The sequence below is a fragment of the Eptatretus burgeri genome, chromosome 3 (genome assembly GCF_056783735.1).
Source record: "Eptatretus burgeri isolate ZD-2024b chromosome 3, Ebu_testis_v1, whole genome shotgun sequence".
Taxonomy (NCBI): Eukaryota; Metazoa; Chordata; class Myxini; order Myxiniformes; family Myxinidae; genus Eptatretus; species Eptatretus burgeri.
The window spans coordinates 106,121,977-106,147,259 of record NC_140963.1 but is presented as its reverse complement, the minus strand read 5'-3'; the positions used below and the strand labels follow the sequence as shown (position 1 = coordinate 106,147,259).

Here is a 25,283-nt window from a genome sequence, read left to right as displayed (position 1 = left end):
TTTACAAAGAAATTTAGGCACGCATGAAAATAGGTGTTCTAACCTAATTTTTGGGTGCTGATTTCAGATACGATATCCATTTTCACTCATCACCCCTAGTTTTTGAGATATACATGTATACATGTACGTACATGTATACATATAGCCCAAGACCCAAAAATATCTAAATATCTAAAAAGAAAAAGAAAATAAAAAATCTAAAAAAATACACATTATCTATCTATAATTCCAGCAATCTGTGTGTGTCTGTCTGTCTGTCTGTCTGTTTGTCTGTCTGTCTGTCTGTCTGTCTGTCTGTCCGTCTGTGACCGGCGTTTCTCGACGACTGCCGGTCCGATCTGGGTGAAACTTGCCAGGAATATTTCCGGGGACCCGCAGATGTGCCTTTTCATGGTTTGATATTAATTGGACGAGCAGTTCCCAAATTACGGCCATTTATCTGTCGACCAATGACAAGACACGGTGCTGTGACATCACGAATGACGTCACAAATAATGTTTGTTTATTTTTTTTTGCACGATTGACGGTCCGATCTGATTGAAACTTGCCAGGAATATTGCTGGGACCCGCGGATGTGCCTTTGAGGTTTGATATTAATCGGACGAGCGGTTCCCAAGTTACGGCCACTTATCTGTCGACCAATGAAAAGACACGGTGCTATGACGTCACGAATGACGTCACAATTTATGTTTGTTTATTTATTTATTTGTTTGTTTATTTATTTATTTTTGCACGATTGATGGTCCGATCTGATTGAAACTTGCCAGGAATATTGCTGGGGACCCGCGGATGTGCCTTTTCGAGGTTTGATATTAATCGGACGAGTGGTTCCCAAGTTACGGCCATTTATCTGTCAACCAATGACAAGCTGTTTTTTCCCAAGGTTTAAATAAATTGTTCAAATTATTCATTAATCCCAAGGTTTGAATTTTCCCAAGGGAAACAGCTGTTTCCCAAGGGTTTGAAAGCTGTTTTTTCCCAAGGTTTGAATTAATTGTTGTGCTTGGTCGACATTTGTGAATACATTTACAGAGAGAGGGGCGAGAGAGAGGGGGCGAGAGAGAGGGGGCATCACAATTCAAGAGAGGAGGAGAGCGGAGGGGGCGAGAGAGGGGCGAGAGAAAGGGGCGTCACAATTCAAGAGAGGGGGAGAGAGGAGGGGGCGAGAGAGGAGGGGTGAGAGTGGGGGTGAGAGAGGAGGGGCGAGACTAGGGGGGAGAGAGGGGGGTGAGAGAGAGGGGGAAACACAATTTTTCTTCTTCATCGTTTGATATGACGTCACAATTGACGCTGGGGACCTGAGTATGTTTCCCAGGTGTTTCCCAAGTTATGGCCATTTATGATACTAATCTAATTCTATGATACTATACTAGTCCGATCTAATTGAAAAAATGCCCCAATCCAGTCGTCGTTTATGAGAGCGAAGGAACGAAGCTGCACATACTGGCACGCACCTTCGGGCACACACCTTCGGGAACGCACCTATGGGCCCGCACTAGTATTATAAATATATGCATTATAATATAAAAATGGGATTTGTGAAAGCAAAAAAACTGTAAGGGGCTGTCACACCTTGACGATTTAGCCAGCGTATGCCGATTCATGAAAAATTTGTCTAAAACGCTGGCACACGTCGAATACGTTATGGGTACGTTATGTGTACGTTAGGTGCACGCTAAAAAAAAACACTACCACAGGTCGTATTACGCTGGTTTCAAACGTTGTACTTTTTGGTTGTCCAAAAAATTTTGCATGCGTGAAATTTTACGACGTACTCGGCGTTTGGCTCACACGTTCCGCTACGCTGGCCATAAGTTGTTGGCACGTTCTGCGATCGTTGACACACGTTAATTGTATGTTACTCATAAGTTGAAACACGTAGAGGTAAAGGCCCAGTCACACCTTGACGTTTTAGCCAGCTTATGCCGATTTTTGGAAAATTTGTCTAAAACGCTGGTACACGTCGAATACGTTATGGATAAGTTTTGATAACATTGAGAGCACGCTGAAAAACACTGCCATACGTCGTTGTATGCTGGCTTTAAACGTTGTACTTTTCAGTTGTCCTCAAATTTTCCATGCTTGAAATTTTAAGACTTATGCCAGCGTACAACTCGCACGTTCCGCATAACGCTGGCCATAAGTTGTAGGCACGTTACGCGATCGTTGACACACGTCGACACACGTTACTTGTAAGTTACTCACAAGTCGAAACACGTCGAGGTAATGTATAGCGTACCCGAAACTTATTTCTAACCTATGAGTAACGTGTTGTACTCACGTTACGCGATTGGTGACACTCATCGACACACGTTACTTGTAAGGTGTTCATAAGTCGAAACACATCAAGGTAATGGTTAGCGTCAGTGTTCCAGACTCGTGCGTACAACTTATTCCCATCGCATGCGGAACGTGTGTCATACGGCAAGTACGTCGTAAAATTTTCAACATGTTTAAAATTACAAGACGTACTCCACTTACTACGACGTATGATGGCGTACTTTAGCGTTCTATTCACGCATACCAAACTTACCCATACCGTATTCGACGCGCACCAGCGTTTTAGATGCATTTTTCAGAGGTCGGCATACGCTGACAAGATCGCCAAGGTGTGACAGCGATGTTGACACTTCCATTTCTGCGGCGGTTATGATTTGAATCGTTGTGCGGCAGCCTTTTCATAACCTACGCCACGTCATCGTCGGCGATGCGTGCAACGCGCTATGCATAAGTTAGACTATCGTTTGGCATAGGTTGTGAAGGCCGACAATAGGTTCGGAATTCGTTGGTATAAGTTATCTATAACACAACGAAACGTTCTGTGTCCGTTACTAATATGTTATGCATAAGACCAAGTCGTTATGAATACGTCCGAATCTTTTAAAAAAAACATCAAAAGTTCAAACTAAGCCAGCGTTTTACATACATTTTAATACGTTGCCATTGCTGGCTAAAACGTCAAGGTGTGACTGGGCCTTCACATTCGCGTACCCCAAACTTATTTCTAACCTATGAGTAACGTTTTGTAAGCACGCTACACGAACGTTGTTCACACTTCGCAACACGCTACTTGAAAGTTCCTCATACGTCGAAACACATCAAAGTAATGTTTAGGGTACCCGTGACTTATTTATAACCTATGAGTAACGTGCTTGGGAATTATTACGCTCTGCATACGCTTGACTATCGTTGGGCATAGGTTGTGGACGACTAAAACACGATAAATAATCGTTGGTATAACTTATCTATAAGTTATCGAAGCGTTCTGTGTTCATTACTAGTACATTATTCATTTGTCAAAGTCGTTTTTAATACTTTACAAAGTAAAACAAAGAAATATTTCATCGTGGGAATGAGGAAAAAAAATTAGCCGAAAAGAACATCGAACAATGGTGCAAAGTAGTCTCCTATTCGTGGACGATAAGAGGATCCATCATCACCCACACCCTCCCCATCACGCTCACATACTACTACTGACATAGACATACTACTACTACCAATGCTACTACTACAACTACTACTACTATTACTACTGTCACGCACACCAACTACTACTAATAGTATTACTACTACTGATACGACTGGCATTGACATCTACTCAACATGGAGTCTGGAGCAATGATGGGTTCCTCTTGTGAAGCCCATTTGTATATACCAATTCCCCTTAACGCTGCCAATACGCCAGTACATGGTAGATGTAAGTTAGAAACACGTTCAGTAAGTGCTGTGGCCGTCCGGAAGACGTCAATCAAATTCGTCTACATACGACAATGTGCGTTTTAGATACGTTACACATAGGTTCATAGCATGTTACTCAAAGGTTAGAAGCACGTTATACTTAGGTTCAAAGCATGCTCCACATAGGTTAAACGCACGTTACTCATAGGTTCATAGCACGCTAGTCATTGGTTCAAGGCAAGTTACAAATAGGTTCAATGCACGTTACTCATAGGTTTCAATCACGTTAAACATAGGTTCAGAGCACGCAACTCATAGGTTAAAAGGACGTTACCCATTGGTTGAAAATTAGGTTGCGGGTATGTTAAATATTACCTTGACGTGTTTCAACTTATGAGTAAACTACAAGTAACGTGTGTCCGTCGTGTGTAAACAATCGCTGAGCGTGCCAGGACAATATGACAACACATGCGGAATGTGTTAGCCATACGCCGAGTACGTCGTAAAATTTTCAACATGCTTGAAATTTCACGACGTATTACACGTACCACGTAATATGACAGCATACTTCATTGTTTTCCAGCCTACTCTTAACATATACACAACTTACCTATACCGTATTTGACGTGTGCCAGCGTTTTAGACACATTTTTCATAGGCCGGCATACGCTGGCAAAATCGTCAAGGTGTGACTGCGATGTTGACACTTCAAATTCTCAGGCGGTTATGATTTAAATCGGCGTCTGGCAGGTTCTTAACAAGCTACGCCACGAGTTCGCCGGCGATACATTCAGCGCGCTATGCGTAAGTTAAACTATCGTTGGGCATAGGTTGTGAACGCCGACAACAGGCTAAGCATTCGTTGGTAAAAGTTATCAATAGCACAACGAAACGTTCTGTGCCCGTTACTAATACGTTATGCATACGACCAACACGTTATGAATACGTCCAAAACTTAAAAAAAAAACATCAAAATTTAGGCGTACGCCAACGTTTTACATACATTTTTATACGTTGCCATTGCTGGCTAAAACGTCAAGGTGTGACAGGGCCCATTAGTGATAGAGCAAAACTGTTTAGAAATTTGAATTCAGCATATCAAAATTAGTCAGAAACACCTATTCACATGCTTGCCTCAGGAATTTTTTGTTTTTGTAAACCAGTGTAATCAAAGGGTATCGTTGTATCATTTGTGGGACAAAATATATTAACAACCAAAGTTGTCCAGGTCTCTTTTGGAACACCCTGTATATGTAATGTCCCCATACACATAATGCTGCAATTACACTTTCACATTATGGTACTGAGCAGACTATGCTTGTTCAGCCTGCACAAACTTATGGTTTATACATGTTGTTTGTGGAAGTCAAGGCTTTTGCTCAGGGGAACTCTGATGGAATGTGGAATTTGGCTCAAATTGTGTTCACAGATCAGAATGATGCAGAGGCTACAACTCTGAGTTTTTCTTCTCCAGACGATACAGAAGTTGTCCTTATTAACAAGACCCACAAATATTGCTTTTTCATGAGCAGTGAAGAATCTACATTATGGGCAGAAATTGAACTGCAAACATCAGTAAACATTTATTTGGTTGGAGTCATTACAAATGTTTTTGAATTTGATGTTCATGTGCTCAATAACCATTGGGCACCTATGACAACTTACCACAGGTGAGATGGTGATGCAGACGTTATATGTGATCCCATGTAAAATGGTGACTGCCGCTATTTTTCTCTTTCCCTCCACCACCGAAGATGGACGGAGCTTATGTTCTCACCCCTCTCTGTCTGTTTGTTTGTTTGCTTGGCTGTTTGTTTGTGTGCAGGATATCTCAAAGTTGTGGACGGATTCGGATAAAACTTGGTGGACATGTTGGATGTGTAACAAGGACGAATTGATTCAATTTTGTTGAAGATCCGAATCTGGATCTGGATACGAGAGTTATTTAATTTTCAAAGTGATTCTTCACCAATGAGATATAGTACTGTAAAGCATGATATTTCAAAAATGTATTGGGCTCGAGATGTTCTCATGGATCAGGCATTACGTGGCGGAGGTATGAGCTCCACTGAGTGCCCTTCTAGTTATGATTAAAATGGACAAGACATTTTACAACTTTTAAATTTTGTTCCAAGTAAATCGATTATTAGCTTTGCAACAGTACCATTTTTATTATTCGACTACAGCAGGAACCCTTTAGAACTAGAGAATTCATGGAACACTTTATCCCATGCAGTTTTGCAAAAAAGGACAAGGTTAGGGTCTTTTCAACACTTGTTTTGCATTTCCAATCACGACATATATATATATATATATATATATATATATATATATATATATATATATATATATATATACATATATATATATTCTCAAGTATGAGCCGCCATTGGTGTTCTAGTATATAATTCAACGGAAATGAAGTACAGGTTTTACAGGCTGTCGAAAAAAAACTGCCAGACAGGCAGGCAGATTAAAACAATTTCCTAACTCCTCTGTGCACATGCTCGCTCGGGACGAGATTCCAAGTTCAGAGCCAAAGTACTGCTAAAGTGCAGGTTTGTGTTCTGATTCATGTTCTGTAGTGTTCAAAATATAACATTCAATTGAGATTAAGTAGTTCCTCCCTCATAGACTAACGTCCGTCAGACAGACAGAGTGAATCAAATTCTTAACCCCACTTTACGCTACATGCATGGGGTAAATATAGGGGGTGGATGATGGAGACATTTAACATATACACACAGCAAGAGAACATACCAATAACAACAGCAAAGGGAACAAAATAACTCTGATATAAGTGTGTGTGTGTGTGTGTGTGTGTGTGTGTGTGTGTGTGTGTGTGTGTGTGTGTGTGTGTGTGTGTGTGTGTGTGTGTGTGTGTGTGTGTGTGTGTGTGTGTGTGTGTGTGTGTGTGTGTGTGTTTGTGTGTGTGTGTGTAACAAAAACTACAACTGGGCATTTGGTTGAAAAAAAAACAGGGCTGGGCATACCCAATAGGTTGGGTAATACTAGTGCAGCAGAACAACAACAAAACAACAGTACAACACAACCACAACCACCCTTGTCATTCTCTGCATAATTTAGTCAAAGGGAACAAAGCTAAAGAGTTCAAAGGGTGATTTCCTTGGCTTGCTTTGGTCTCTGTGGGGAAATGATCTTCACCTGGGAGTGCTGCAAATTCTCCCCAAATGAGCAATTAAGGCAAGATTCAGATTAGACGACCTGTAACTAATTTAATCGTCATCCTTGAGCATAATGATGCCAGGGCCCCATGAGCCGGCAGGTAGTGATACACTGCCGTTCACCTGGTTACCATGCTGAGTAGGGGCTGGACTTGTAATCAGGACGTACCACAAAATAACAAAATTAAAAATCGTAATAGCTGAAAAATGATTTCCCGAATTTTCAAAGGTAAGAGATCAGGTCTACAACCTGACCAGAGCCCTGCCAGGCCAAAGACCTGCTCGATTTTACTTTATTATAAAAAGGTAAAAAGCCATAAAAAACAATCAAAAAGACAAGAGATCAAAACAATAATCAAACAAGATCAATTTAACAAAAATCAAGGAAGCAAACAGGACTCAACAGAAACAAGTTTGTCTCCAGACGTGCCCGGGCAGTGTTTGTCTCCGGACTGTATTTATCATATGCCGGTAGAAAATGGATTTCAGACATTATTATGTTTCCATCTTCACTGTTATTCTATGCAGAAGCATTTTGATGAGACAGTATGAGACGTAATTGACACTCCACCACATGTCTGCCTTCCCTTCCCCCTCCCTCCTCTCTCTTTCCCCCTCCACCTCCTCACTCTCCCCTCTCCACCTCCTCACTCTGCCCCTCTCTCTCCCCACACTCTCCCTCCCCTCCCCACCCCTCTCCCTCCCCTCCCCACCCCTCTCCCTCCCCTCCCCTCTTCCCCCCGCCCCCTCTTTAGTATTCCCTTCAGCGAAGCGATGGGTGGTATTTGCTCATAATAAAATAAAAACTATAATCAAACAACATCAATAAAACAAGATTCAAGGAATCAAACATGAATTTTAAAAAAAGAACAGGTCAGGAAACAAACAATAATAAAATCAGCAACATTAACAAAAGTACTCGATAACCAAAAACCAAAGAAACCCTCTCACCACCCTGAGAAAAAATGACACCTAACTCAAACTCAACATAGGGGGGGAAAAAAGAGGAAAAGAGGAAAAAAAAGACTCCATCCCCCCAGTCACCCCCAAAGCAAACAAGGAAAAGACACAATAAAATTTTCAAAGGAACCTTTTTTCCTTTGAATACCAAAATCAACCTCCAGCTGCAGAACACACAGGCACAAGGCAAGTTGAGGACCCAGTCCACCTATGGAAATAATATGGATGAAAAAAATAAATCAAAGGAAAGACAAATCACGATCAAACTAAAGGAAATACGAATGCCCTGCATCCCCTCAGGCTGAGCACGGGAAGGGCTCGCCCAGGAAAAAGGCACCACCAGGAAGCTGTTGGCTCCCCAGGGCTCCCAAGGCATGAATCAACCATCCAAGATGACAGTCCAGCAGAGAAAGCCTGCTGGAGTACCCCTGACCTATCTGAGCCTGGGAAAAAAGCTTGATTAGGAGATGTATGTGACCACCACTTGCACCTTTGTGAGGAATTAATTCCCACATGGTGGGACCTCCTGCCCCCCCCCCCCCACATTTTCCTGACAGCAAATCCCAGCGGACTTTTCCACTTTGGGTTGGAATCTTTCATCACCAGTGAGGGCATACAGAGCTCAAGGATGGCCGTGAGTGACCAAATGACCCCTGGCAACACCGAAGTCCCAAAGGGGAGGGGAAGGGAAGGCAGCAGGAGGAGAAGGGAAGGCAGCATGAGGGGAGGGAAGGGAAGGCAGCATGAGGGGGGGACAAGGGAAGGCAGCATGAGGGGAAGGGAAGGCAGCATGAGGGGAATGGAAGGCAGCATGTTGTGGTGAAAGTGCTTTCAATCGTGGATTATGAAAGCAAACTTGTTGCTGCTGCAGAATTTGGTTTCTTTGAATCTACATTCTCAACCATCACTAATGACTCTCCCGTGTTTAGTTTTCAAATATTTAAGAATATTAGACGATCACAGTGATGAGCAAGGTCTATTGAACAAAGTGAGCATGCAACTTTCAGACTGTCTTCTTAACCTTCCCCAAATAGTTCCAAACTGCACTTCTGGACCTTTTGAATGACATGTTGTCAAAACGTTATCAGTCAATGTATCGCCTACCCTTCCATCAGCAAAGCAATTAGCATGCTTTACCAGCTAACTCTAAATACCTTGATATTCATGGAAAAGGAACACGCTCTCGGGGTGCGTTTAGTTGGCAAGTGACTTGCTTTTGCTGCTCTATTGCAAACGGGATGCCACAAGGGTGTGTTCCTTTTCAATTAGTACATTACCAGGCAATGTTGAACCAGAATATGCCCAACAGGGGTGAAAAAATGTTTCCCTAAAAAAAAAGGCTTATTTCTATGAAGTAAGAATTACTTATAATCAACTTCAATTCCCATTCACAACTCGATTCATTTTGATTCCATAGCTGGAATTGGAATCAATTTGGAATTGAATCAATACTTTGGAATCAATTTCGTCCATCACTATTAAGCACTCAAGCAAGCACTCAAATTGTTGATAAGGAACAGCTAGCTGGGTCAAACTAAACACTGTCCAAAGATGACCGGAGACATCTGGAGTATCAAACAATGTGTGAATTGGACAAATTAACACTTTTTCTAGCAGTCAGAACTGCTGCTAAGTTCACCTCCTCAGTTTAAATTTTGAAATTCAGTTCAGGTTAAGAGATTTTAGAGCAGTGGTTCCCAATATTTTCTATGCCCCACACCCCTAGGAAATGTTCGATTAATGTTCGCACCCCCTACAAAAGTAATATCACATTTGAATATGAAGAAGTATAATTTATAATTTTTGAACCACAAATTGAACCACATACAATACTGCGGGTGAACAAATTGAACTTAAAAAATAAGCTTTTAACTCAGTGCATAAAATGCAAGTATAAATTGAGCAATTAGATTCTAATTTATTCAGAAAAAATTGTAAACAGTAAAATCAATCCCAATTGTGAACATAAAATTAAATGACTTCTATGCTCCTGCTTCTCATTCACGATTTGGTCAAAACGTGGAACTTTCTTGCTGACTGCGATCCGTAGGTCTGCCTGTGGATTCAGGTAATTCCTAGATTCCCCTGATCCAGTTAATGATCTTCACACAATTATCAAGGACTTTCTTCAAATTTGGAGGCAATGTTTTTGATGCCAAAGCATGCCGATGAAGAAAACAATGGGTAACTTGCAAGTCTGGAATCTCCTTTTTCATCAATGCAGACAATCCAGATTTATTTCCAAGCATTGCAGGTGCCCCGTCAGTGCACACAGAACCAATGACTTTGATATCTAAATCATGTTTGGCAAAGAAGTCTTTCACCAGCTGCATCACATCCTTTGCAGTTGTGTTTTTTGGCAGATCTTTACAAAATAGGAAATCTTCCTTCACAGCACCATCATTGACATACCTCACTAATGTGATCAGTTGAGTACAACTGGAGACGTCAGTTGACTCCATCCAACTGAATAGAGATTTTAAAAGGACTAGCTCTGACATCTGAGATGACGTGGTCCAAAATATCTTCACTCAAATCACTGATTCGGTTGTGAATGACATTATTTGATAGGAGCACCTGTTCAAATTTTTTTCTTGCTTCTTTGCCTAGGATAATTGTTGCCAATTCCAGTGTACATGGCTTGATGAGATCTTCCGCAATTGTATGGGGCTTCTTGGATTTGGCCACTCTATATGCCACTTGGTATGAAGCAAGAAGTAGTGGTTTTTCAACAGAAACGAAACCTAATTTTGAAAGAGTTCCTTGTGAATCAAAACGAGCTCTTTTGATTTTCAATGACCCAACGTCATGTCCTCCAACATCAGCTCCACCATGCTTGTTCTTGAAGTGCTCATGAAGCTTGGATGGCTTCAGATTTGAGTTGGAAAATGACGCTACAAAGAATGCACTGGGGTTTTTGCAAGCCATAATTTCCTGTTGTGCAAGTGAAACCAAAGGACACAAAGTCATCATTCCATTTCGTTCTTTTTAACATGATGAAGGGTTAATCTGCAAAACAGAAAGAGAAAAATATGAGCTAATATGAGAAAACAAAGAGAGCAACAGACAACAGAGTAATGCTAGAAGCATACTGCAAAGGGCCGGGGCCGGTGGCGAGAAACGACCACTAGGTGGGAAAGTTACATCGTCTCTCACCGGAACCCCCGGTATTGAAGGCCATAACTCTTGGATAATTCCGTGAGCCGCGAGTCGCTTAACTGACCATGGACGCCAATATTTCGACGGTGTGGGGTAGGGTCTTTTTGTCAAGAATAATTACGGGAACAAAGACCTCAGTACAAGTCAAATCCGAACCATGCTGGGTCAATGGAAGAAAGGGCAGAAACGAACTGGGAATATTTCTAATATGATTTATTTACAGTAAGAAGGGACAAAAGGCAAGCTTATCACGCATATACAAGCAAATTTACAATGATGGCAAAAACACTTACTCAGTTCTACTTAATAGACGGCACCACACACACACACACAAAAGAAAATGGACCCAGGAGTCTTTATTGGACCCTCGCAGCCAAGGAGAGAGACGAGCTGGGGGTCAGAGTCTGGTCGGGGTACCTGACCGTTGGAGGAAGGGGTTCTCCTTGGTGCGGCACCTGACAGCGTTCGCGCGGCTTGGCCCACAACCGCGCGTGCAGGACTCGTGGTCCGTGGAGGAGTTTGGATGGTGAGTAGCAGGGTCCACGGTGGGGACCAGGGTCGCTTCTTGTAGAGGGCCAGTGGAGAGTCCAGGCTCAGACTCCAGGTTCCAACTCCAGGCTTGAAACTCCAGGCTTGAAACTCCAGGCTCCGACTCACAACGACAACAACCTACACCCAGGATCGTGTCGTGACTTATCGACTGCTCCGAGTGGGGCGGGGCCTTGGTGGGGGGGTGGCGTGCTGTTCGCCCTGATTGGACAGGGTTTCGGCCAAACCCTTTCCGGGCGGGGCGAGATCCTCTGTGGAGGAAAACTTCGCCCACGTACGTGACCTGCTGTACGTTGCCGAAAAGCGCTGAAGGAGTGAAGGAGTGGTGGATTGGTTTGTTGGTTGTTGTATTTAATAACCAAACTAAAAATAAACCGCAGCGCACACATTTAATTCCCATTAGGAATACAAGGGGGGTTCCAACTATATACATACTTAACGAGATAACTAAACTTTGGGACTGCTGTCTGAGTGCAAATGGATTCCAGATCCGTAACAATACTATAGGACCCTGCAATGAAATTTCATTATAATGAGCAAAGTGTAACTACGGTTTGTGACGTAATTACAATAAAGCATAATGATTCAACGTAAACTTTAAAATTAATTTATCTAATATACCAAATATATAAATTAATTTCGTTAGATAAATTTATAACATTTATAATCAATATTGCAAAGTTTTTATTAGCAAAAATCAGTATCCGTATTTAAGAAGATTCAAATTTTAATTGAACTACTCAATTTAGGAGTTTATTTATGTTATTCACAACATTCACAAAAGCAAATAATATAGTGAAAAACTATATTATTACATTTAATATATTTATTATATAAAATATTAAAATATATAAAATATATTAGATAAAAACGATATTATTTATTTAATAAATTATTTATTAAAAACTATATCCCGGTTCCGGGTTTGGAGCGACGAGAGGTCTCCTTCCGGGCTCCCTGCTGACGTTCTCAAAGTTAAGTTTCCGGTCGTTATTTGTCCCGTTTTAACTGTTTAATTTTCTCACCTCCATGTTACTGTGTGTTCCTAGTTCGGTTTTGTTTCAAAAATCGTGCTATTTTGTGAGTATTTTTGTCGACGTTCTTACCTGGTGTTTGAGGCCTAGGCCTTGGCCGAGGCTTGAGGCCGACCGGTTCCACTCTGTGTTCGATCGTTTTTTTTTTTGTTTGTTTGTTTTTTCTCCCCATTACCTTCAATTTCCATCCTCCCCATTGCCTTCAATTTTCATCCTCCCCACTTTCCAAACATCCCCCATCCTCCCAACTAATCTTTCTTATCTCAAAAAAAAACAAAAACCCAACAACAACAACAACAACAACAACAACAACAACAACAACACGCTCACGTTCTCCCGACTCTGCTTCTTCTTCTTCCTCTTAACTTCCTCCTCGTCTTCTTCCTCGATTTTTTTCTACACTTCCATGACCTAATCTGTTGAACTCTCTCAAACATTAATATAAACAACAAAAACGATCTTATAATGCTTCATCTTCCTCTCTCACACATGTGGTACTCTTTACTGTTTCACAATGCACTACTCTTCTGCTATTTTAACAAACTGCTCTCATTTCGAGCTCTCCTTCATTCCTTGCCGAAAAAATCCAACTATTACAGCGCTTCTTCTCTCCATGCTCTGAATTCGCCTTCATTGCATCCATCAAGAATTGTGTTAAATCGCATCTCTGACCTAAAACTTTTAAAAACCACAGTTTGCCATGGATGTTCGCTTTCCATCAAACATTCTTTTTTTTCAACTTCAGTGCCAACTCACCCCCCTCACCCCTCACTCTCACTCTCAAAGCAACCATCCCACTCTTCTCCCTCCAAGCCTCCCTCTCACTTCTCTCAAAAATTCTCCCCTCACCTTTCTCCCACCTTTCATCCCCCTCACTCATCCTTCTCAAAGTTGCCCCTCCTCTCATCCACCAAGCTGCCTCCCTACACTGCCCTCTCACCTCCATCTCTTCACTCCACCTCCTCAAATCCTCAACTGCCTTCTTCCTTGTCTCTTGTCCCCCCTCTCCCCCAGCACCACAGAGCCTTTTCTCCTCCTCATTCGTCCCCCTCCCCTCGCTATTCTGCAACACCCCACACTCTTTCAACAACCCTCCTTACCTCCCCCCCCCCCGTCCCTTGTCCTACCCTCCCCCTCCCCCTCCACCTCCTGCACCCAAAGCCTCCTCCCCTACCTCTTCATTAAAAGTGTAGACCTCAAATATCCAGGGCCTTCGCTCAAACCTTTCAGATCTTTCCATACAGGTTGCCACTGACAAACCAGCTATTATCTGCCTAACAGAAACTTTCCTCTCCCAAGACGTGTCTGACTCCCAAGTATCTCTCCCTGGTTACTCCCTCTTACGGTATGACAGACATGAGCCTCGTCCTGGTGGAGGTGTTGCTCTCTTCATCAAAGACTCTATTCCTCACTCTCCATGCACTGTTCTCACTCCCCCACACCCCCCGGAATACCTCTGGCTTCGGCTTCCCCTCCACTCCCACCTCATGTTTATATGTGTACTGTATCGTCCACCGAACAGTGATGACTCCATCGACACCTCACTATCCGAAAACATGGACCATCTTCTTTCTTCTCATCCAAACTCTCTCTTCCTCTTATGTGGTGACTTCACTTGTCATCATGCCAGTTGGCTAGGTGAGGGTACCTCTCTCACCTGCCATGGCACCTCAGCAAAAGCTTTCTGCGACTCATTAGGACTGACTCAATCGGTCAACTTCCCGACGCGGATCTCAACCAATGGTACTCCATCTCTTCTGGATCTGATTTTGACAAATTTCCCTGACAATATCTGCTGCTCTTCCTTCGCTCCAATCGGTTCTTCTGACCACGTCCTTGTCAAAGTGGACATCTCTCTGGCTGTTATCAGAGAACCACCTCACCGCCGTCGAGTCTGGCATTTCACTCAAGCTGACTGGCAGGGTCTCCGAGCAGCCATCAAACTTACAGACTGGTCTCCTATCGCTACTTTCTCAAACATCAACTCATCCTGGGAATTCTTTCAAAAAACTTGCTCTCCCTCATGCACAGATTTATCCCCTCTCGTGTTCAGTTGTCCTACCCTTCCTCCTGCCCTTGGTTTACTGAAGCTTGTGGCGAGGCAGTTGTCCTGAAACAACTTGCCTTTGCCTCATGGAAAGCAAACCCAATTGAGGGCAATCTCAGTTCTTTCCACAAAGCTCGGAACAAGTGTGTATCTACCCTCAGGAGAGCCAGAAAACAACATCTTTCTCATCTCAAGTCTGAACTCTCAAACCTCTCTCCCTCTTCAAAATCCTGGTGGCGTTTAATCAAATCTGTTTCTGGTGTATGTTCCCCGTCCATCCCCCCCCCCCCCTTACCTCAAATGGCCGCACTGCTGATTCCACACGTGATAAAGCTGAATGTCTAAACTCGGTGTTTGCAGCTAAATCTTGTGTCCTAAACCCATCACTTTCTCTACCCACTTTACCCAGTCGCACCCAACTGTCCCTGGACTCTGTGTCCTTTTCTCCTGACAAGGTGGAGAGCTTGCTTTCAAACCTCGAGTCAGATTCTGCAACCGGTCCAGACGGCATCAGCCCACGTGTCCTCAAAGCCTGCTCTTCTGCTCTTGCTCACCCTCTCTCTGTTCTATTCACCCTCTCATTTGCCCAAGGTCATCTGCCATCTGCTTGGAAATCTGCTAACATCACTGCCCTGCATAACCAAGGTGCAAAAACAGATCCCTGTAACTACAGACCAATCAGCCTTCTCCCAATCATCAGCAAGGTTATGGAATCCATCATCGCTTCAGACATGAAATCCTTCCTCTTCTCCAATGGCTTGATTTCCAATCATCAATTTGGTTTCAGACCAGGTCACTCTACCCTGGATATGCTGCTTCTGCTCTCCCATCAATGGATGGAGGTCCTCAATGCCAGACAGGAAATCCGAGCCGTATCCCTGGACATATCACATGCTTTTGACACGGTCTGGCACCCTGCCCTACTCACCAAACTCTCTTCCCATGGTATTAAAGGCCATCTCCACTCATGGCTCGCAGACTTCCTCTCCTGTTGCAGTCAACGTGTGGCCCTAAATGGAGTTCTTTCATCCCCTCTTCCTGTGCAGGCTGGAGTTCCTCAAGGTAGCATTCTGGGCTTTGTTCTTTTTCTGGTTTTCATCAATGATCTCTCCGACTCTCTGGAAAATCCTCTATTTCCCTTTGCCGATGACTCCACCCTCTGCCGTACCATCTGTCATCCCTCAGACCGGCAAGCAGCAGCTTCTTCGCTCACTGCAGATCTGGATAAAATCACAAACTGTTCCAACATGTGGAACATGTCTTTCAATCCAGACAAATCTCACACTCTCACGATGTCTCTTCGAAAGGACCGTCTAGAAACCCCCCCCCCCATCCACTTTCTCAACAATCCTCTGGAAGAAGTCTTTTCTTTCAAGCTTCTGGGTCTCACTATCTGCCATGACCTTTCCTGGGAAAGTCACATTTCCAACCTTGCCTCAAAAGCCAGTCGCCGACTGGGAATCCTCCGTCGTGCAAAGTCCTTCCTCGGCCCTCTTGAGCTCCTGACCACTTGCAAGTCTTTTGTCCATAGCCTGATGGAGTACTGCTCACCCCTCTGGGCTGGTGCTCCTGCCTCCCACCTTTCTCGGCTTCACGCTGTCGAAACCAGGGCATTTAAGATCATCGGCATCTCCCGCAATGAAGCTGAGTCTTTGGGCCTCTCACTCAATCACCGCAGGTTGGTCGGTGGTCTTTCTGTCTTGCCCCCCCCCCCCCGCTCTCTCTGCGATTTGTCCCCACCACATTTCCACAGGGCGCTCAAGGTCCGCCAACAACCCCCTTCTGGTAAAACTACCAAAATCACGAATCGCTGCTCATCTTCACTCTTTCATTCCTCTTTTTTCCCCGCCTTTGGAATAAACTTCCTCACTCTATTCTTTCCCATTCTTCCCTCCAGGCTTTCAAAACAGCTGTTCACCACCACCTCTTATCTTCCCCCATCCAAATCCTCGATCTTTTCTACCCCCGATAATCCACCCAAGCCCACTTCTTTCAATTTCCCTGCTTTCCTTCCTGAAAGTCCCTGTAATGTCCATCTTCTCTTCGCCATGTTCCCCGTCCCATCCCCATCCCTCTCCCTTCCACAGTTCACCTAATGTGTCTGTTCCCCACTGTTTTGTCCCTTCCACTCCCGCCCCTCGGGTCTCATCCCCCCTTGATGTGAGTTGTGTGTTAGCTCTCATACGAGCCTCGACAAGGTATACAAAAAAAAAAAAAAAACAAGTTGGATTATTAAGGCCTCGGTCACATTTGCCACAGCGGCCGTGGGGTCTCCAAAATCTGCGGCCATTAGCAATTATACAGCGGCCGCAGTATTTCCACGATCACACAATGTAGCAGTCACATATGTTTTTATTTTTCGGGTAGCCGCACGGTGTATTTATAAATTGTGGAGACTGAAAACGTGGGTGTGCCGTACGGTCTTTGATTTGATGTCGCACGGTGACCTTAGGGCGTTCCTGCGGTGGCCATAGAATTTTGAAGGCAGACGCAAGGTGCCCGCAGGAGGACTGCAGGGCGGCCCTAAGGCGAAAGTGCGGCCAGATGGACGGTAACGAATGGGTAATTTGTTTTTCTTTACTAGTTTTTTTTTTTTTTGGCTTGTCGAATTTCTATGGCGAACGTAGAAATGAAAAAAGTTATAACTCCGCGTTATAATTCCACGGCGACCCCTCCAGCCTTCATTTGTGATGTTTGTTTTTTTAATCATCTTGTGTTTTAATTAATAACAAAAAAAGCAATCCGATCACGTGGTGTGATGGACTGTCGGGCAAGGAAACCAGTTGTAATTTGGAATATCCATGATTACGTCAGCCCGATGCGTTTGAAAGTGATTGTGGTTCTGCGGGCATCATGTTTGATGAGCTGCCCTGGGGGCAGCGCTCTCGCAGAGTGCGCGAGCGATCGGAACCCAGGCCGGAGCTCGAGCCTGTGTGGACTTTTGGATGTTGTGATTGTACCAGTTTACATACAATACACCGCCACCGAAGGTCATTTACTCATCTTATTTTATCTTAAACATGGGGAATTTCCATTTAAAGTGTCTTGAAAGTGGGTTTTCTTTGGGTCCACGAACGGATTAATTCACTCCATTATTTCTTATTGGGAAAATATTTTTGGAATCCGAACTTTTTGCAATCCGAACAGCTTCCTGGAACGAATTAAATTGGGATTCTGGGGGCACCACGGTATAGGCAAACACCTCTACTCCGATCTCTAGTGGTAGCGCACAGTGGACGCACAGTCGATGCAGACTGCCACAGAGGCCGTACGTAGGTGCACGGCGGGCGTAGGGGAACCGTGCGTCGACCCTGCGTTGCCCGCAGGTAGTCACACAGACCGCAAGGCCACCGTACGGCGACCATGGAAATAGTGCGGCCGCCGTAATTTTTTGGGGGTTGGGAAAATTCATTTTTCATTGAGAAGAGCTTACGGCAGCCACACGAATAACGCAAACCCACCGTACGCCCTACGTACGGTCGACGTGGAACACGTCTCCGTCATAGCTTGGCTTGTCGAATTGCTACGGCGAACGTAGAAATGAAAAAAAGTTATAACTCCGCGCTATAATTCCACGGCGACCCTACGGCCTGTAAAATATAGCCAAACGGCGTAGGGCCTCCCTGAGGCCACCTCAGTTTCTCTGTGGCCGCCGCACGTTTCTGTCAATTCAGAGGGTGTACGGCCGCCGTATCCTCGCCGCAGAGCAAATGTGACCTATGCCGAAAAACTTCACATTACATAGAAACACTTACCAGGATTAGCTACACTAATTAGCACTTTCATAGACTGTATAACTCAAATAATTACCACAATAATAAGGCTGAAAAGTGGCAAGCATAATTTCATTATTATAAAAAGCCTAATAGCCGCAAGTAAGTAAATTTATCAATAATGAAGTGCTTAATGAAAAAATATCGAAGAAAGACTAGCATTATGCTCTCTCTCTCACAAGTAACCTTTATTCAGCACAGTGACCACCATAAGTCATTCAAAATTTAAATAGTACTTAAAACACACGTTTCTAGACCGTTTTACAATTAATTGATGTCAAATATAAAATACTAACTTCAAGACTATTAAACAAGCAATTGTTAAATCACCATTATTCCGCAAAAGTGCCGAAATACTAGTTTTCCGAAAATTTATAATGTTCACGATTAAATTCTATTAATAAAGTGTTCACCAGTGGAAGTACGCAATAATACGCATGTCAGTCAAAGTGCTAAGATAAATCACACTCAGTATGGAGACACAATGCAAATTTGTAACATGCTGCAACAGTTTTCAAACCCATCACCGCGTGTACTATAAGCAGTCACTCGCCCGTAAAAATGAACAAAGACAAATATTTTACGCCTACAGAGTAGGCGTAATGATGTTCAATGATTATGTCAGATGTTGCGTTATAATGATTTTAAAAGCAATACTCTGACAATCAGTTACTTTACTTAAATGTTAATTCTGTTATTCTCTCCTTTTGATAAAATACTCGTAAACGAGATTACTATCTACGCAACACAACCACCTACTATCACTTCTCAAGGCACACTGACAGCTGGCTGAGTGATGACTCATGACTCGTCACTCAAGGACACAAGCCACTCTTTGTCGCACCCCCTGAAATTCCATCTCGCACCCCCAGGGGGTGCGGGCACCCCAGGTTGGGAAACCCTGTTCTCGAGATTATCACATCTCAGCTGTAATGCTTATAAATGCCCAGACAGTTTTATGGGAGTGGAGAGGGAGGTGGTTGGTAGGAGGTGGGAAGGGGTTTGGGAGTAGGTAAGCAAGAGGTGATGGGAACGGAAGGCAGACGTGCAGTGGAACATTAATTACTGACAATCTAATGCACTGTTTCTTACACCACCTTATTTAAAATATTAAATTAGTTATTCATGCCTGTTGTTTGTGTCCTTTATGACGTCCCTAAAAACAGTAAATTTCCTGTTGGAATAATTTTCAATTTTGACTACCAGACAGACAGAGAAAGGAAAAAACTTACCTTACTCTTGTGTGCATGATTCTGTACAATTTGCCAAATTCAGAGCCAAAGTAGTGTTAAACTGCAGCTTCGTGTTCTGATTCGTGTTCTTCAGTGTTCAAAATATAAAATTCAATCAAAATTACCCGTAAACAGTTCTCCGATCATAAACTGTCCGTCAGACAAACAGACCGTGAACTAATTGCTTAACCCCACTTTGCACTTCATAATAAATTGTCACACACGCACACGCACACACACACGCACACACACACACACTGCATCTTTTAGCAATAGATAGAAGATACAATAATTTTAATGGCTTTCAAACTCGAGAGTTCATATAACACCTTAGCCCATGATACACTCTTAAGAAAAAAAGGACATAGGGAGGATCTGCGAGCGGAAAATTTGATTTATGCGAGACGATGTATAATGTCAAAATATTTTGTCCAAATGCTGATAAACGGAGTGTTTTTGAAAGTGCCAAGAAAGCAGTTTGTGTTCTTCAGTGTCCAAGTATATAACTCAATTGAAATAAAATACATATTTTAAAACTTGTAGAAGAAAACTTTTACGGTAGTTTACTCTTTTATACCACCTTAATACGTTACATTAGTTCTTCATGCTTATTGTTTGTGTCCTTTATGACATCCTTAAAAACAGTAAGTTTCCTGTTTGGAATGATTTTCAATTTTGTTTGACTGCCAGGCAGACAGATTTAAAAAATATCTCACTCCTCTCTGTGCATACTCGATTAATACGAGATTGATCTGTACCATTTGCTGCCTTTGAGCAATAAAGATCGGCAAAGGTCAGAACGGGAAAGCAAGCAGATTTCCAACGTAAGTCCATTGTTGGCAATATGGTGTGAAAACATTCCAAGGTTGTGCCAACATTCGTGGCCAATGTTGGCACAATGTCGGCATGCTATTTGGGATAGGACAATGATATTAGGAGACATTAGTTACTTTTACATTAATTACAAGGACATTCGGAGGTTATTGACATTAAATAAAGTAGGTGGGATTTCAATCTGGGACCATAGAAGATATGTGCACGGAAGGAGATATCAATAGGCCAACTGTAAAAAGAGCTAACCATATAAATCTTGGAAACTGTATGAGAGAGAGAGAGAGAGAGAGAGAGAGAGAGAGAGAGAGAGAGAGAGAGAGAGAGAGAGAGAGAGAGAGAGAGAGAGAGAGAGAGAGAGAGAGAGAGAGAGATAGAGAGATAGAGAGATAGAGAGATAGAGAGATAGAGAGATAGAGATAGATGATACTCTTTGCCAAGGGATTGCTGAAAATCAAAAACAAGTGGTCTGCCCAGAATAGTATATGATGTGATGTTGCATGTGGTCGGTTAATTATAATAGGACCTTTGGGAATTACTGTACGTCCATCAACAATAAACCTTACTCGTTCCCAAATCTCTGTGTTGTGTCATTGCATTGAGGCAAAGCTATAATCTGCATAAATGGTGGTGATTACAATACTGTACATCTAACTTGGTGATACCTGATCAACAAGGCACCAAAACGGCCCACACCAAATGTAGCTTTGTTGTATCTAAAGGAAACAAACTTAAACATCTACATCAAATGATTTTGTACGTCATTTCATGCATTGGTGACGTCGTGATATTTACTTGGAGTGACTTGGATTTTTGCCTTCTTTCATTCCTTTCCTGTGTGCGTTCAACTAGATGTCTATTTTATGCCTCAAATTCAAAGATTATGACCCTGTACAGTTGTGGTGGAAAAAACGCTCGCAACATCAGACTACTAAGTTGGCACTCGAACATGACTGTCTGCCAGGTACTGGTGTCTACAAAGCCCTTTGAAGAAAGCACATGTAAGTTTGCCAGTGATCTGCGATTAACATCATTTATCCTGTAATATGTTTGTGTTGTTTTGTTGTTTTTTTCAGTTCTTTTCTGCTTTGATTGGGCCTTTCCCTTGAGCATGCCTCGAACAAAAACCTGGGTGGTAATGCCTTGGCACAAATGATGCAAACTAATCGGTAAGATAGTAGAATTGTCTTTTTAGTGTCTTATTTGAGTCTGATACAAGTTGGTTGGAAGCAAGATAAAAAAAATTGATCAGTAAATACAGGAAAATTAGATGCAATCCAAAGGTGAGTTGACTGAAGCCTTGTCTCTAATCCTACATGATACATTTGAATTCCTCACCAAGCATATTTAAAAGCAAGGGATTTGTTTATTTTGTGACTACAAAGTGGAGGAGACCGAACCGAATGCATGGAAACACACAATTTTGTGAAAGTCCAGTGGCCCCCTGTGACTTGAATTTGTCTGTTCTTGCTGTCCCTAAATAGTTATCTAATCCTTTGTTGAACTGGTCAACTCCCCTTGCTTCCACGACTCTTTCTGGCAAACTATTCCACAAACCCCAAGAAAAAGGAATTCCTATTTCATCTGGTTTTTACTGTTTTGTTTTAACTTTAATGTGTGTCACCTCATCTTGTCCACCACCTCCACCTGACAAAAAAACCCCCACTTGCATCTACTCTGTCAATCCCCTTTAATATCTTCGGCCTTGTTCACACGACAAGCTGTTTCATATTCCAGGGGCATTACTAACCCCTCCATGAGTTGAGCCGAGCCGAACAGGAACGTGATAAGTATTCTTTACAGAACGATTTCCATTTCACTTGACTATTCAAGCTGAACAATACTGCATGAAACTAGTGTCACGTGATGAACAATGATGGACGAAACACTGATATGTGACTGCAAAGCCAACCCATCCTGTTGAGCAAGTTTTCTTCGTTTCTTTCTCGGTTTTTATTGCCTATAAGCTGCATTCGTTGTACCAGAAAATTAATTACAGTGGACTCGTTTTGCTGAATGGAGTCATTGCATGGAACATTCATTTTAACAAATACTGGTTTTAATTTGGTTAGCAACAATTATATATTTGTTTTTTTTTACTTTTAAAAGCTGATGTAACATCGTTTAGATCGTACAAAGAAATAGAAAACTTGCTGTGTACACACACAAAAATTGGGCTGATTGGTTTCTCGCAATTGGGCGGTCGGAAAATGTGAAGAGCTTCCTTGAAAGTGAGAATCAGCTATGAAGAAATGAACTTGTACAAGCGAATAATCAAATAGCGAACAATGAAATAGTGAACAATCAAATGTACAATATGAGATGTTATGACGTATGATGTCCTGGAAATAGAATAGAAAACATACAGTGCACACACAAAATGGAGAAGATTTGCTGACCTGCAAGAATTATGGAGTCCATGATCAGTCCATGATCTGCAAGATCAGTCCATGTACAGAATTTCTGCACATGAAGGAACATCTTGTTTTAGCATCTTTGCCCCGCACATGTAGCGCAAATCGGGGATAAGCAATTGGTTCATTCTGTCTGTCTAACAGATGCCAGTCTATGACAGAGGAACGACTTCATTTCGATTTAATTGTATTTTTTTTTAACACTGTAGAACACGAGTCGGAACATGAATCGGAACACGAACCCTGCAGTTTAGCAGTACTTTTGCCCTGAATTTGGCAAATTGTACAGAATCTTGTCCCGAGTGCGCATGCGCAGAGAGGAGGAAAGTAATTTTTTTTTAATCTGCCTGCCTGACAGTCAAACAAAATTGAAAATGATTCCAAAGAGGAAACTTACTCTTTTTAAGGACATCATAAAGGGCACGAAGAACTCATGTAACATGTTAAATAAGGTGAAAGGACAGTGCATCAAATGGCAGTAAATGAAAAGAAAAACTTTTTTCTTTGCAGCCTTTGAAACATTTATTTTACTTAAAGTGAATTTCCATTTGGACACTATAGACTATAAAGCACAAATCGTTTTGTTTACATTTCCAAAAAAATCAGTTTAGCAGTACTTTGGCAAAGTGTTATACCATTATACACCATCTCAACCAATCAAATTTTCCGCTCGCATTCTCCCGGCGGGGGAATATTGGAGATACAGCCAAAATGGTGGCTCGTGCTCAGAAACGTCTTCATGTTCAGAAATATAAAGCGTGCTCAGAAATGCAAAGCAAGAGTTGAAAAGACCCTTCCCATGTCCATTTTCTCAAGAATGAATGGGGTAAGGTGTTCTATGGACTCTATAGTTTTCCAATATAATCCAGTATTATTAACACCGCAAACCTGATGTGGCATGTATTGCACAACAATCCTTGTGAACTCCTTCTTAAAGGGTTCCATAGCCATGTGTGTCAAAATAATGTAGCATGTTAAAAGCTGAAAATAATCAAGCCATAGCCATGTTTACACTGAAGCTTTCTCCTTCTGCAAATGCAAGACAAAGGCTGTGTATGAATCTTGAAAAAGGCCAGTATCCTGAAATTGCCAGCAGTTACTTGTCATATCAGCAGAAGAGAAGGTGAAAGGCTGTTGCAAGGCATCATGCACTTTATCCTAAAGCATGGGGCTCAGAGATGGGAACGTTTGCTTTCCTGCACCACAACAGTAAGCCACTTCTCCAACGACCAAGCTTTGAAACAATTCTTCATTTTCAAACTCATTTTCTGTGAACAGAGTAGTTTGATTTTGAAACAGTTTTTAAAACAAAAACAAAATCGAATGAAGCCAACAAGCAGTAATGCCATGAAATGAGACTCGGTAGCGGAATGTTTCTAAAGAGCAGCCACTCAAGACTGGGAGGTTGGTGGTTCAAACCCCAGCCAAGTCATACCAAAGACTAAAAATGGTACTCCCTTGCATGATGCTCAGCTTTAGAAAGAATAGAACATGGATAAACAATCAGAAGTTGGCAACCATAATGCAACCTCTGATGGGCCTCATGGCCTCCTTCAGTTTTTTGTAATATAACTCGTATTAGTATCACAATATGAGTGAATAAAGGAAGTGGTCGTCAGCTGATTGGTGGTGGAGGCTAATATTCTTGACACAGCGTCAGAGTGTTTCCCACAAACTGTAAATGTTTCCATGCCGAAGAATCATTCCCAGACAGGTCAACACCACTCCCAGACATTCCAGAACCATTCCCAGACAGGTCATGGTGTGGAAATTAATGCTGAACAGTCATGGGAATCGAACCCACAACATTGAGGGAAATGTAACAAGGCTTTCAACCCTCCACAACCAAGCCACTCAATTAGCTGACTGGAGAGTGTAACATTCAGCAGCTTGGATGTGAAAATCTTTTTTTCCCCTCAAATTTGACATGTTAGTCGTGATGGTGCTCCCACAATGCTGGCACATTAGAAGAATCCCTTCGGCTTATTGACTGCCTGATTCAATGGAATTTCAGATCATGAGATGAGAACTATCCAACATCGAGGTTTCAACCCTTCATTCCCAGAACCTCTTCTCACAACAAGTACACAACCTGAGTTTTTTTAAATTTTATTTGAAAAATTGTCGAGGCTCGTATGAGAGCTGACAAACAACACACTGCAAGGGGGGTATGAGACAAGAGGGGTGGGAAAGGGAAGGACAAAACAGTGGGGAACAGAGACATTAGGAGATCTGTGGAAGGGAGAGGGATGGTGCGGGGAACATGGGGAATAGAAGGTGGACACCATAGTGACTTTCAGGAAGGAAAGCGGGAAATTTGAAGGAAGTGGGTTTGGGGTGGGTTAACGGAGGTAGAAAAGATCGAGGTTTTGGATGGGGGATGATAAGAGGTGGTGGTGAACAGCTGTTTTGAAGGCCTGG

General features: G+C 42.6%; 1 protein-coding gene across 2 annotated transcripts in view; it reads left to right on the top strand.

The window, feature by feature from the left end:
- Nucleotides 1-25,283, top strand: part of LOC147030598 (uncharacterized) — a 46,184-nt gene that overhangs the window by 1,970 nt on the left and 18,931 nt on the right. For both annotated transcript variants that reach the window (XM_085874834.1, XM_085874833.1), the window contains exons 3-4: nt 5,108-5,348; nt 21,301-21,449. In XM_085874834.1, the coding sequence (XP_085730960.1) occupies nt 5,108-5,348; nt 21,301-21,449 (390 nt within the window). The remainder of the gene's footprint in view (nt 1-5,107; nt 5,349-21,300; nt 21,450-25,283) is intronic.